The following is a 12613-nucleotide window of genomic DNA, read 5'->3' as shown; positions in this document are numbered from 1 at the left end:
GTGTGTGTGTGTGTGTGTGTATGTGTGTGTGTGTGTCAGTTTCCCACTGTTACTCATCCTCAGACATTGGAGAGACGGTACCAGGGTATCTTGAGTGGTTTGATGTTGGATCTGATGAAGGTAAAACCGTCCTCGCTCATAAGCCCGTCTTAATCCAATCAGATTCAACCTTTGTTAATAGTTTGATCATTAGTGTGAGATTTCAGTCATTAAGGTGTGCTTTCTCTGTAGAACCTGTTGCTGCTGAACCCCACCGAGCGATATCTGACCGAGCAGAGTCTGAACCATCCGGCCTTCCAGCCTCTGAGGCAGGCGGAGAGAGAGCGTACTTCTCCCGCCTCTCCCAACCCGCCACGCTCGTCCAAGAGGAAAACGCACCATCATGGAGAGAACACAGTCCCTACAAGGTCAGAAACCTTCTGCATGTTTGCTTCATGATCTCCTAACATGAAGCTCAAACCAGGGATTGACGCCTCTCGGCTTTAGGGCTCCACTGACAATTTACACGTGTCATAAAAAACGCTAAAGTGGTGTGAGTGATTCCTTCCTGACCGTGGATCGTATGTGGGAAAGACAACGTGCCTTTGTTTCAGCTCATTGTGAGATATCCAAAAGACTGCCTTCCTGAAGTGCAGCCAACATACAGTATGTACTGCAGCGGCTCGGCTGACGGGACTGAAGTCTGCACCCTCGCCGCTCAGCAGAACGTGTTGACTTTAAGTCGATGATAAGTCTCTAACCATCTCTCTGCTTCCATCCAGGAGTCACACTAAGAGCACGAGCCGGCGCTCCAACAGCAAAGAATGTTCCAGCCTCCCTCGACATGGCGACCTCCATCACCTCAGCAACAAGAGTTTTCTGAATGGAAACAAGCTGCCCCCCTCCAGTTTGAGTCCTCAGCTCCACCAGAAGGGACAATACTTGTCCCAGACCCTCAATCGGTCTGCCTCATCCAGCAAGGACCTGGCTAACAACAACCTGCCGCACCTCCTCAGTCCCAAAGAGGCCAAAGGAAAGACTGAATTCGATTTCAACCTGGGACCCTCCCCCAAACTGTCGGATCAGGGACACGGAGGGAAGTACAGCCACGGCAAATCCAGCTCCTCTCGCTCTCAGCAGCAGCAGCAGCAGCAGCAGCAGCAGCAGCAGCAGCAGCAGCAGCAACAGGCCGGCCGCCACACCTTCCTGGAAGGCAAGAACAACACACTGCAGTCTGGGGGAGAGAAACAACATGGCCGACACACACACAGTATGGCCGACTCTGCTCACGGCTCCATGTCCTCGTCCTCGAAGAGTTCAGCCTCTTATCTGAGCCTGTCCAAGAGCCACAGCGCACTGAGCGACTCCAAATCGGTGGGGAACCTCAGCGACGGTCGACTCCACCCTGATGACCCAAACTCCAACCCCACAGCGGGGATGCAGCCCAGCGCCCGCTTCTTCCCCACCAGCTGCTTAGACCTGAACGCTCCTACAGGTCCTCCGGGGCCGCCAGGCAGCCCCTCTGCCAGACACAGCGATCGCTCGGGGCACAGTCCCGCCTCCCGTAGCAGCGGAAATGTCCGCATGGAGAGCAGCACACTGGACTCCTCATCCAGACACAAATCCAGACATAAACCTCTGACTCCAGGTAGGTCTCAGAGTCCGCGTTAAACTTCACAGTTTAAGATTTAATCATAAACTGAAAATTAATGACATTATGTTTATTACCCTGACACCATGGTGGCTTTAAACATGCCCCCTGTTAGCAGAAGTTAAGAACCATCACCATCATTATTGTTGTTGGTGTTTCAGATTAACTTGGAGTCACAAACTTGTCCAATGTTTATTAATGTGATATCTCAGAATCTGCTGCAGGGAATATTATAACATAAAAGTCTCATTAAGGGTCCGGAGGTCTGAGTGACCCCACGTCTCAGGATTAACAGGTGGACTCCTCCGCTCCCCAGTCTGTTATCCTGTGAAGGTTTCACTGTCGATCACAGACTCAGCAGAAACACAGAGAGAGGAAAAGATGCTGCTTTGTATCACTCAGTAAATAAAGGATGAACTTCTCTTTCAGTTTGCAGAACCCGACCGAGGCAGTCCCTCTTTCTTCTCTCGTGTATTTCTAGAAAAGAATCCCTCTGACTTTAAAACGACTTGATTGTAAATGTTTACATTTTGGAGCAGAGATTAATTTGATCTCATCCTTCTTCGTATCTTTCTGTCCTCCAGAGGAGGCCGGTGCTCCGGAGCTGTTAGACCCTGGAGGAGCGGGGATGTCCTCCACCCACACTCTGCCTTCTCCACATGAGTCTTATCATTACGGCCTGGGCTACACCTCCCCCTTTTCCTCCCAGCAACGCCCTCAACGCCACTCCATGTACGTGAGGAGGGAGCGCCACCGACCTCACGGGGTGGAGAGTGGGATGGCGGGCCTGCCTGCTCCGGGGCAGGCGATACCGACTCGTGCCAGCAGTCTGCAGCTCCTCTCCCCTCAGCTGCAGCACCGTGGCACGCTGGCCGGACACTCAGTGAGCTCGTCCAGAGAGGACTGCACGGAGGACATGACCAGGGTTAGTGGAGGACAGGATCCATGTTTCTATTTTCAGAGATGACACTTTCAAGGTTTTATTCAGAGGGTTTTATTCGTTGACATTTCTTCCTATTTGTAGAAAATTACAATGCAGCTCTTTTAAAAGTGACTCAGTTGCCATATTTCAGGACTCAGAGAGATTAAACACCGATCAGCTTCGACTTTCAGACTGCTGAAAGGTGAATAACATTATCTCTTTCTAATGGACCCTGTTGGTGGGTTAGACACTCAGCAGGTGGCGTGTTTGAAGCAGGTGAGGGATGAGAGAAACTGTAGGGCCACGTTGTGATGGAGAGATGACTCATGTTCCCGGGCTGCAGAGGTCCTGATCCAACAGCCACATGAGCTGAAGGAGTGCATGCTGGATCTGAGTGTTAGGGTCCGTCTGTTGGGTTTGGGACTGCATGGTCACACATCAGGCAGCTGATCAATCCCTCTCTGGATTACCTGAGGGCTTTAAATCGCTAAAGTCTGATTGTGATACAGAAAACAAATAGACCAGGTGACACACGTTAACATCATTAACAGAATCTGGTTTGTGTTGTAAGTTTTTTACACTTAACTGATAAAAAGAGAAGAAACAGAGAAAACATTATTCAAGCAATAACCAAGTAATCTATATTCAATCTTCTAGATCTTTATATACAGATGTACATTCAAACACCTATACATCATTTATCTGTGTAGCTCCAAAGATCATTGGAGCTCACTTTGTAAAAAGCAGAATGCAAAAAGTTCTTCTTTACAAAGGTAAGAAAAAAGATGGAGTGAAAACAACAACAGGCAGCAGTGATACAGACGACCAGCAGGGGGCAGCACCACTGTATTCACCTAGATGTTACAGCGAGCTTCAGAGAGAGAGAGAGAGAGAGAGAGAGAGAGAGAGAGAGAGAGAGAGAGAAAGAGAGAGAGAGAGAACCTGCAGGACTGAAAGAGTTACACACACATCCTCTCAGACTACAGAACTGTGTGTGTGTTTCTGTGTGTGTGTGTGTTGTATAGTGTGCACGTCTCACCTGATCACTGCCTGTGCTCGGAGCTGCTTGTGGCCTGCTTTGACCTCCGTGTGTCCTTTTTTCTCCACAGAGTGAGCCGTCCCCTAAAGACATGAGCCACGCCCCCATCAAAGACTCGACACGGGACAACTCTGCGGCTTTTCATACGCAGCGCTCCAAGAACGAGGTTCGACCCAAAGACCACTCCACTGACACTGTGTGCATAACTTGCTGTGTTTCACTGCACACTGTTTAAATGTCACTGAAAAGCTTTAAGATGGTCCCAATGTGTTGTGAGGCGAGCACGTGGAGACTGTGATAGCTCATGATGAGAAGTGACGTAGAGTAAGATCTCAAAGATGAGGGTTCTGAGGAAGTCTCGTCTTGTGTGTGTGTGTGTGTGTGTGTGTGTGTGTGTGTGTGTGTGTGTGTGTGTGTGTATTAGGTGGGTATGTATCACGACCCTCATGTTGAAGATGGAGGTCTATCCAAGGAGAACAGGATGATCTTCACTGAGTCCATGCCACGGAGAGTCGGCAGCTTCTACAGAGGTAGGGAATGAAGCTGCACCTGTAGGATGAAGGTCTGGATGTGTCATCATGTCACCTGTGTGATGAAGGTCTGGATGGGTCATCATGTCACCTGTATGATGAAGGTCTGGATGGGTCATCATGTCACCTGTATGAAGAAGGTCTGGATGTGTCATCATGTCACCTGTAGGATGAAGGTCTGGATGTGTCATCATGTCACCTGTATGATGGAGGTCTGGATGTGTCGTCATGTCACCTGTAAGATGAAGATCTGGATGTGTCATCATGTCACCTGAAGGATGAAGGTCTGGGTGTGTCATCCTGTCACCTGTAGGATGAAGGTCTGGATGTATCATCATGTCACCTGTAGGATGATGGTCTGGATGTGTCATCATGTCACCTGTCACCTGTATGTTGAAGGTCTGGATGGGTCATCATGTCCCCTGTACGATGAAGGTCGTCTTCGACAAACATCTCTTGAATCACTTTATTCTCTGCTCTACAGTCCCGTCTCCCAGACCAGATAACTCCTCCTCCTTCCATGACGGTGTCGGGCAGAGAGGGCCGGTCGTACCTGTTGTACCTGGAGACCCCGTCATCATGGCCAACCACTCCAAACGTCAGACTGCATTTGACTGGTGAGGATTTATTTTCTTTGAAGTGTTGGATTGAGAAACCAAACCACATTTATCAAACTGATTCAATTTAACAGAGAGGAGCGTCAAAGTTCAAACTATCAATAAAGAATATTCAAACATGAGCATCACCTGAAGATAAACTTTTACAACAATGATGAAAACAAAGAATCTGTCTCCTTGTGGATAACAACATGTGTGTTCTGATCTTTGTATTTCTGTGTGAGCAGACAGAGAGTGATGATGTGTGAATATACTCTGATAATAAAGCTTTATTAGACTCTTATTTTGAAGGACTCTCCACACTAAATTAGATCATCTTATTTTATAAGCTTTCTTGAGACAGCTGAAAGAGATCTTTTATTTTTTAGACGTGGTTTCTTAGTTTTCAAGAGTTAAAGAAACCGTAAGGAGTTTTTGATACAAACAGTGAAAGGTTTCTAAGATTCAAAGCAGGATCAGATGTTCAGAAAAGTCTTCTATGTATAAGACAAGGTCAGCACAGAGGTCAGAGGTATCAGTGTGTCCACAAGGGGGCACAAAACGTGACATGAACATGTTCTTCACGTGAACGTTGATGAGCTGGTTGAAAATGAAAATCAGTAACTGACCATGGGTCTGATGAGTCTGTTCGTCCGTGTTGGGTTTGCAGGATTTGAGAAATGACAGATTGAGTCTCTAAACATAAATCATATTTTACACATTTGCTTCGTAGGACTGCTGCAGAAGCAATGGTCATGAATCCTCCAGAACCGACCAAAGAGAAGGAAAAACAAGGTTTCTTCAGAGCCATTAAGAAGAAGAAGAAGAAGACACAGATGGTAAGATCCTTCATGTCAATGTGTTTCTGGGTGCTCTTCTTGTTTCGACAGTCATTTTGTTTTTGTAAACGTTCCTCAGTTTGAAGTAAATACTGTGAACAGTCTCATCTAACTCTCCTGTTCCTCATGTTGAATAAATGGTGTCGTGTCATTCACAGTAATTGTTTAAATGATGAAATACCTGTGTCTGTCGCCTGCTTGTATTCTTGTAGATTATTAAATTATTAGATTATAAACATGCTTTCCAGAGATTTGTGTTGAGAGTTGTGGCGTCTTTTGGTCCACAGACGGACATGGAGGACGGGAGGAACCCCAGCATCAAGAAAAGCCTGTTTCCTCTCTTTAGCTCTAAGAATAGCTTAAAGCACAACTCAGCAGTCAAAGTCCTCCCTGTCGTGGCGTCCTCGCCGATGGTACAACACCAGCCTCCCGCGCCCTACCCTGCCTCACCAGTAATCTAACCTCCACACTACGCTGCATGTTAACTCACACCTGACCTACTTTTTTAAAATCCTCTCAGGAGCTCGATGGCTGATTGTGAAAATCACCAAACTGAAAGGATCTCACTGCACGTCGTCTGTCTCGCTGCACGTCGTCTGTCTCGCTGCACGTCGTCTGTCTCGCTGCACGTCGTCTGTCTCGCTGCACGTCGTCTGTCTCGCTGCACGCCGTCTGTCTCGCTGCACGCCGTCTGTCTCACTGCACGCCGTTTGTCTCACATTGTAAGACATTGATTTCATGCTGCAGTGTGTTTGTGAGGCCCACACGTCCAGACTCATCCTTTCAGATGAAACCTTGCTGTGTCGTAATGAATGTTTATAGTGCATCACATGAACAATCACTCATCCAGTGACTCTCTTTATTAAAGCTAGTCTGCTTTCTTTCTGAGTAAATGAGGTGCGGCTTCTTTTTTCATTTCTCTTTACATTTCTTCTGGAAATATTAACATGACAAATTAAAATTGATGACTGTTTAGAAACAGAAAGATAAGCAGCATATGGACAGAAGTCAACTCATCACCATCGCATCCTTTCTGTCTGCTGCATGAAGAACCTCCCAGGACACCCCACATGGTTTTAACTGTCCCCTGTTTTCCTTCTTAGGTTCCTGGTAACGGACAAGAGCACATGTCCCTGCAGAGAAGCTCAAAGTCATCCTCTCACCACGGCAGCCGACGGAAAAACCGTGAGCGATCCAGAGACCGCGAGCGGGAACAGAGCCGGGACCGAGATCGAGACCGAGACCGAGAGAGAGAGAGAGAACGAGAGAGAGAAAGAGAGAGAGAGAGGGACAGAGGCAGGGAGAGAGAGAGGGTCAGTGATTGGCCACAAGAAAAACCTGTGGACTCACACTCTCAGGTAAGACCACCCTGAAGACTTCATCATTTCATGAAGAGCGCCAGGGAGAGATGAAACAGAGAGGCCGTCTGCCATGACACCTTCAGTATCTGTACTTCCTGTCACTGAGCTCATCGAGTTTGAAAGACTTGAGATTTTAGTTTTTACAGAAGCTGAAACTCATCTTATGAAGTTATTAAAATAACCAAACCTATATATGTAATATGTAATATATACATATAATATGTAACAGCCGCTCTGAGTATCATTCAGCTTCCAGGTGTCACAGCAGGTTTATTACAGATAACTCAGATCATGGTTTCTCCGTCAGGCCAACGTGAGACAGGATCAGGATCAGGATCAGGATCATCCCGAGGAGCGTCTAGTTCCGGACAACGACTTGATGTTTCATTCAAGTTGTTAAATTAAAGATATAATCTTTATGTACGATAACAATGCAATCCCACATTTCATGAAACGTGCAGCATGGGATCACAGTTTTTATTAAAACATGTTCATAAAAAGAGACGTTAGACTAGTTTGAGACTCAGATATGATCTGTTTTAAATACTTTATATTATTATATTTATATAACGCTTCTCCGCTATGAAAACTGGGAGAGCTGTTTTTCCTGGAACTTGACGTCCTCCCTCAGATTGAAACAGAAGAGAGAAACATTCATTTTTAGAAACATGGTGTTAAAGCTGCTGTTGGTAGTCACAGAGTAAACATCTGTTCAGGGAGAGGGACTTTGAATGTCAACACTATTGGCCCTTTTCCACCGGCCCGTCTTAGCCCTACTTGGTTTGTGTTGCGTTTCCACTGGCGTGGTACCTCGTGTTAGATACCAGTTTTTCGTTCCTGCTCTGCTCTGGTTCCAAGCGAGCTGAGCCGATACTAAAGGGTGACGTCGACGGACTACCACAGATTGGTCAAAGAATGTCGTCACCATAGAGTCATGAGAGCAACACCCAACACAGGTGTCTGCAGCAGGCTTCTGAAGACCTTCTATCAGTCTGTGGTGGCCAGTGCTCTTTTCTTTGCTGTGGCGTGCTGGGGTGGAGGTATCAAGACGGGTAAGGCCAGCAAGCTCAACAAGCTGGTAAAGAAGGCCCGCTCTGTGGTCGGCCTAGAACTGGACAGTCTGGAGTCAGTGGCTGACAGGAGGTTGATGGACAAACTGCGAGCCATCCTGGACAACCCCTCTCACCCTCTCCATGATGAGCTGTGGCTGATGGGGAGCTTGTTCAGTCAGCGCATCATTCCACCACGGTGCAAGACTGAACGCTTCAGGCGCTCCTTTGTGCCCACCGCAATCAGACTGTTGAACAGTAACGGAGGCCACAGACTGCACCATGCTGACCACTGGGTTGCTGTAACAACTGAATTTCCCCCCCGGGGGATCAATAAAGTAATATCTTATCTTATCTTAGGAATCAAACCCACCATATTAGATATTTCTTCTCGCCGCCTGCAGCCTTCTTTTGCTTTCCTCTCTCGCTCGGCCTGTGACAAAGAGCAACAGACCGAGCAGCAAGTACACCATTGCCTCCATGTCCTCAATTGTTTGCGATTGTTGTGTTTGTGTCGCGTTCAAAATTACATGAAAGCAGTTTTGCGCAGCTGTGTTATGACGACCCCGCCCACTGTGAGTCGGTACTCGGGCTGGTGGAAAAGGTACCCAAACCGAGTAGAGCAGAGTCGAATAGGGCTGGAACTGTGTAGTGGAAAAGGGCCATTTTTCCTCCCAACCAGATGTCCTCTTAGCCCCCTAACACAGATCAGCGTGTGCAGTCATAATAGTGCAGGACTCATAACCAATTGGAGGACGTAGTGGGGCCACCTCTTAACCAATCCGGACAGAGGATTCGGGATTAGCTCTGATTGGTCCGTCATAACGGGATCAAGGGGAATAATAACATTAGCTTGATACAAAGGCATTGGAAAGCGCAGAGATTTCACAATAGTCTCAAATTACTCCACTTATCGATGAGTACCGATTGGTATTATGACCTTTTCTCCAAACCCAGCAGAAAAAAAGAAAAATTTTTTACACCATTCCTGCCAACAGCAGCTTTAAATACATGGAGCTCATTTAAACTTTGTTCTGTTTCTTTCCTGGCAGAGTCAACCACTGAAGTCGCTCCGCAGGCTCCTTCATCTCTCTCCATCCTCTTCAAATCAAGGGCAGCCTCCTCCTCCTCCGCCTGACCTGCGCTTCCAAGCTCCTCTCCCCAACCCCCCTCAGCCCTCCTCCAAAGCGGGCTACCCCGAGGGTCGAGGGCACGCCGAGAGCAGGGGGCACTCTGGGGTGAGCAGCTCCTCCCAGCCCAAGAGCCGACAGACCAGCTACCCTCTCCCGGGGCAGATCGAGTCCACCTGGCACGTGTCGGCTCTGCAGCGGGCGGAGGGCGCTCAGTTCACCCCCGAACAGCTGGGCATCAAACCAGGACAGAACGGGCCCACCTTTACCCGAGCCTCCCGCACCAGGATGCCAAACCTCAACGACCTGAAGGAGACCGCACTGTAAGACCCCCGAAACCACACCTCCTGCAGGAGAGCGTCTGCCGGACACGAACATCATGGTACTGTAGTGAAAGTTTACATGGAAACCTGTTTCACTGGACCGAGTCCTCGTTTAGAAAAGTAGTTCTTTTGTTGATGCTCGTGTCTCTGAAATCTACAAACGACTCTTTCACACGTCAAACACACAGAAACAGGAAATCAAAGAGTCAGCTGGACATTACCTGAGCTCTTAAAGAGACACTGCCTGTGTGGCCTCTCTGCTGCCATCTACTGCTCACAGGACGCTACAGCAACTACATCAGACAGTCACTTTCAACCAGTGGCTAATAAAGCAAATGTTTTTCATGCTCTGATATTTGATAAAAACAACAACAGAAAAAAAAGATTTATATCACCATTATTTATTAAATATTTATTTGTTTTAAATTCAAGGATATAAGCTATAAATGACACAGTATGTAGGCTATATGGGAATATTATAAGGTAATATAGAGATTAATGTGTAATTGCAAGAGCTTTAGTTTCGACACAGAGAAATGCATAGATATTTATGTGTTGATAATACAGTACGTCACGAGAAATATTTAATAATGGTGAATGTCCTTTTCTGTTCAATTTGATATGTTACTAACAGATTTTCATGTGATATCATCTTCTTTTTACCCTCTTTCTTTTTCTTCATCACAGTGTAAAGATGTGATAAATAGAAAAAACCTTCTGGGACATTACGGCGAGTATGACCTGACCCTCATGACGTCAGTTTCTGAAGTTCTGTGATAATAAGTCGGGCTTTTTTTGTGGAGTTTGGTAGCAGAAGAGCCAGAGTGAGACGGTTCAGCTCTGAGCTCTACAGTTAATGTCGACTCACTTTATGTCCCACTTTTTAAATAAGCCACATTTTCAGTCTCTGCATTTATCAGCAGAAACAGCTTTCCAGCTCCATGCTGCCATGTTCGTTTTGTCTACAGCCTTAACAGCAAGAAATGTGCATCTACACTCTGGTGCCGTGTTCAAATTTAGCCTCATTGATGAGGGATGATCAGATACAAGATGCAGGTGTTTCAGCTTATTAGAGAAAACTCTGGAAAAAAGGTTCACCTGCAACCTTTAAAATCTGTGAGGGGAAGTCTGGTGACATTTCACGCTTTCTACATTTCAACAAATCCCATAAAAAATCCAAACCAACAACAAACTGAACCGAAGTGTTGAATCCGAAATCTGACACAGCTAACAACGCTATGCTAACGATATCCAAACTATCACAACGAATCAATGAGCTCGCATTTACTCTAGTATCAATACGCAGCTAAAAGTAGTCCTTAACAAAGGCATCATTTACTCCTGTATCAATCCACAACTAAAAGTAGTCCCTGACAAAGGCATTATTTACCACTGTATCAATCCACAGCAAAAAGTAGTCCCTCACAAAGGCATCATTTACACCCGAATCAATCTGCGGCTAAAAGTAGTCCTTAACAAAGGCATCATTTATTCTCTTATTCATCTACTGGTAAAAGTAGTCCCTAACAAAGGCATCATTTGCTCCCGAAGTAATCTGCAGCTAAAAGTAGTCCCTCACAAAGGCATCATTTACTCCCGTATAAATTTGCAGCTACTCCTGTATCAATCCACAGTTGCAAGTAGTCCCTGACAAAGGCATCATTTACTCCCGTATCAATCCGCAGCTATAAGTAGTCCCTAAGAAAGGCATCATTTACTCCTGAATAAATTTGCAGCTACTCCTGTATCAATCCGCAGCTAAAAGTAGTTCCTAACAAAGGCATCATGTTCTCCCATATGTGAGGTCCAACCTCGGATCACAGAGTTGTCGGGTAATAATATCAGATAGTTACTTCTCTGAGTGTGGCTAACACTAGCAGAGTTAGCACCATCTGCCTTCAGTCGTCCTCACAGGGTGACGTCTACCTGTCTGTGTCGGTTACGCTCCAGTCGAGTGCTAACATATCAATTTAACCAGACACAGCCTCCATGCAACTGGATCAACATCCTGACTAACCACGCCGCTCCATAGATGCCGTCTGTGCGTGTTTACATCTGGGTTGTAAAGCAAAGTGTTTTGGCAGCAGATGTTAAGCAGAGCTGCAGATCTCGGTTAGTGGCATGTCGCTGTGCTGAAGGTAGGACTCGACATGTGATCTTTAAATACGTTTTGATTGGATTTGTTGACAGTCAGAGAAAAGAGTCACCAGACTTCTCCTTGAAGTCATGTTTACATTTCTCTCTCTGCATTTTCAAAGCTTGTCATCAAAGTTTTTGTAAATGCCTTTTGTAAATCTGAATTTGGTTTACCTGCTGTTTGTGCATAACATTTTTTAATCTTTATAGCCATGATCAGGGATGATTTTACTTAACGCTGTTATTCATGAAAGCATTTACCTGTTTACTGACACGTGGATGATAAACACAGAACACTATTTGTGGCCTAGGCAAAAATACACAGCAGAGTTTTCCTTCCAGTCTTTAGTTGATCTGTCCCTCTTTCCTCTTCTGTGGTTTTAAAGTTTAAAGTGAAGAAGAGAATATTTTAAACCCAGAGGGAGGTAATGGAGGAAAGTAGGATGGATGCATTTGTTCAAAAGACATCTGAGGACTAATGATTTAATGTTTTGTTTCTCTTCTGCTAAAGGATGAAGGAATGCAAACAAACCGCTGGCTGAGAGCAATAACATCAGGAAGAGAGTCGGGAGCTGAATCAGTGAAATTACAGCCGAATGAAGCGTAGATGATGAGACTGTCATTAACGTTCAAATTAAAGACATCGCTCTGCAATACATTTTTAGTTTTAACAGAACATGACGGTTTACACCGCTGTTATCCTGATGGTGATGATTGTAAATGACTGCTGATGTGGGATCATTGGTGGGACAGAGTGATGACAGAGCTTGCCTTGCCCGTGACCCGAAGCCTTACATTAGCTGTCTGAATGATGGAAACAGAGGCTTCACCCCGCTGAGTCACATCCACTCAGATCTGAGGATTTCTTTGTTCACAAATATGAATGTTTCCCAAAACATCTGTTCTTTTTCTCATTAAACTGTTTCCCACTTCTTACAGGGTGTAAATAGAAATAATAGAGTGTATCTATACTGACCGTTCTACTTTAAAAGGGTCTCATAATAAAAGCCAACTGTACATTTTTCAACGGCTCATGTGTTTGTTTTGTTGCACAGAAA

The 12613-nt window shown here is 45.8% G+C and overlaps 1 protein-coding gene across 1 annotated transcript in view; it reads left to right on the top strand.

Annotated features, from left to right (window-relative positions):
- Positions 1 to 12579, top strand: part of cdkl5 (cyclin-dependent kinase-like 5) — a 35775-nt gene extending 23196 nt beyond the window's left edge. Inside the window, exons 11-22 of the mRNA XM_034680691.1 lie at positions 40 to 120; positions 232 to 407; positions 762 to 1627; positions 2215 to 2555; positions 3662 to 3757; positions 4016 to 4121; positions 4606 to 4738; positions 5451 to 5556; positions 5844 to 6008; positions 6660 to 6914; positions 9019 to 10153; positions 12067 to 12579. Of these exons, the coding sequence (XP_034536582.1) occupies positions 40 to 120; positions 232 to 407; positions 762 to 1627; positions 2215 to 2555; positions 3662 to 3757; positions 4016 to 4121; positions 4606 to 4738; positions 5451 to 5556; positions 5844 to 6008; positions 6660 to 6914; positions 9019 to 9423 (2730 nt within the window). The 3' untranslated portion in view covers positions 9424 to 10153; positions 12067 to 12579. The remainder of the gene's footprint in view (positions 1 to 39; positions 121 to 231; positions 408 to 761; positions 1628 to 2214; positions 2556 to 3661; positions 3758 to 4015; positions 4122 to 4605; positions 4739 to 5450; positions 5557 to 5843; positions 6009 to 6659; positions 6915 to 9018; positions 10154 to 12066) is intronic.
- The last annotated feature ends 34 nt before the right edge of the window (positions 12580 to 12613 follow it).

Source organism: Notolabrus celidotus, chromosome 3 (assembly GCF_009762535.1).
Source record: "Notolabrus celidotus isolate fNotCel1 chromosome 3, fNotCel1.pri, whole genome shotgun sequence".
In the NCBI taxonomy this organism is placed as follows: Eukaryota; Metazoa; Chordata; class Actinopteri; order Labriformes; family Labridae; genus Notolabrus; species Notolabrus celidotus.
The sequence above is the reverse complement of the archived record's forward strand: the minus strand, read 5'-3'. Positions and strand labels throughout refer to the sequence as shown.